This window comes from Fonticula alba (genome assembly GCF_000388065.1).
Source record: "Fonticula alba strain ATCC 38817 unplaced genomic scaffold supercont2.14, whole genome shotgun sequence".
In the NCBI taxonomy this organism is placed as follows: Eukaryota; order Rotosphaerida; family Fonticulaceae; genus Fonticula; species Fonticula alba.
This window is the reverse complement of record NW_009242984.1, coordinates 243,063-243,619: the sequence shown is the minus strand read 5'-3', so window position 1 is coordinate 243,619 and position 557 is coordinate 243,063. Positions and strand designations below refer to the sequence as shown.

Here is a 557-nt window from a genome sequence, read left to right as displayed (position 1 = left end):
CCCCCCCCCCCCCCCCCGGCCTCCGGTGCAGAGTCCACCATGCGCATCTTCCTGCTCAAGCCGACCGACGATTCGAAGAGCTTCTGCGAGCTGATCATGTTCATGGCCCAGGTGTCGCACTGCTACAAGGAGGAACTGAAGACCCTGCCCACGCAGGTGGCCGACATGCTGGACCAGCATGGGCAGATCCTGGCCCCCCCGGTCCGGCGCGTCATGGTCCAGGCGCTGATCCTGCTGCGCAACAAGAACCTCATCTCCTCGGTCCAGTGCGTCAGACATGCATGTGTGCGGTCTTCCGCGCACGCTCCCTCTCTCTCAACTTGTCGCGCGCGCGCACATGCACGCACGCAGTGGAATGGCTACCCCCGCGACCGCGCCCTGACTCCTGCCCGCCCTTGCCTATTGCTCTCGCCTCCCCCACCCATTTCCAGAATCCTCGAGCTCTTCTTCAAGCTCTTCCGCTGCAAGGACAAGGCCCTCCGCTCGATGGTGCGCCCGGGACCCGGGCGTCCCCCGCCTCGCCCCCCCTCCTACCGCGCAGGGCAATGAGTTTGACG

General features: G+C 65.9%; 1 protein-coding gene across 1 annotated transcript in view; it reads left to right on the top strand.

Moving 5' to 3' along the window:
- Window positions 1-39: 39 nt before the first annotated feature.
- The window catches only part of H696_05810 (hypothetical protein), a gene marked incomplete at its 5' end in the record, with an annotated part of 4,009 nt that continues 3,491 nt past the window's right edge, over window positions 40-557 (top strand). The window contains 2 exons of the mRNA XM_009499611.1: window positions 40-266; window positions 432-489. Of these exons, the coding sequence (XP_009497886.1) occupies window positions 40-266; window positions 432-489 (285 nt within the window). The remainder of the gene's footprint in view (window positions 267-431; window positions 490-557) is intronic.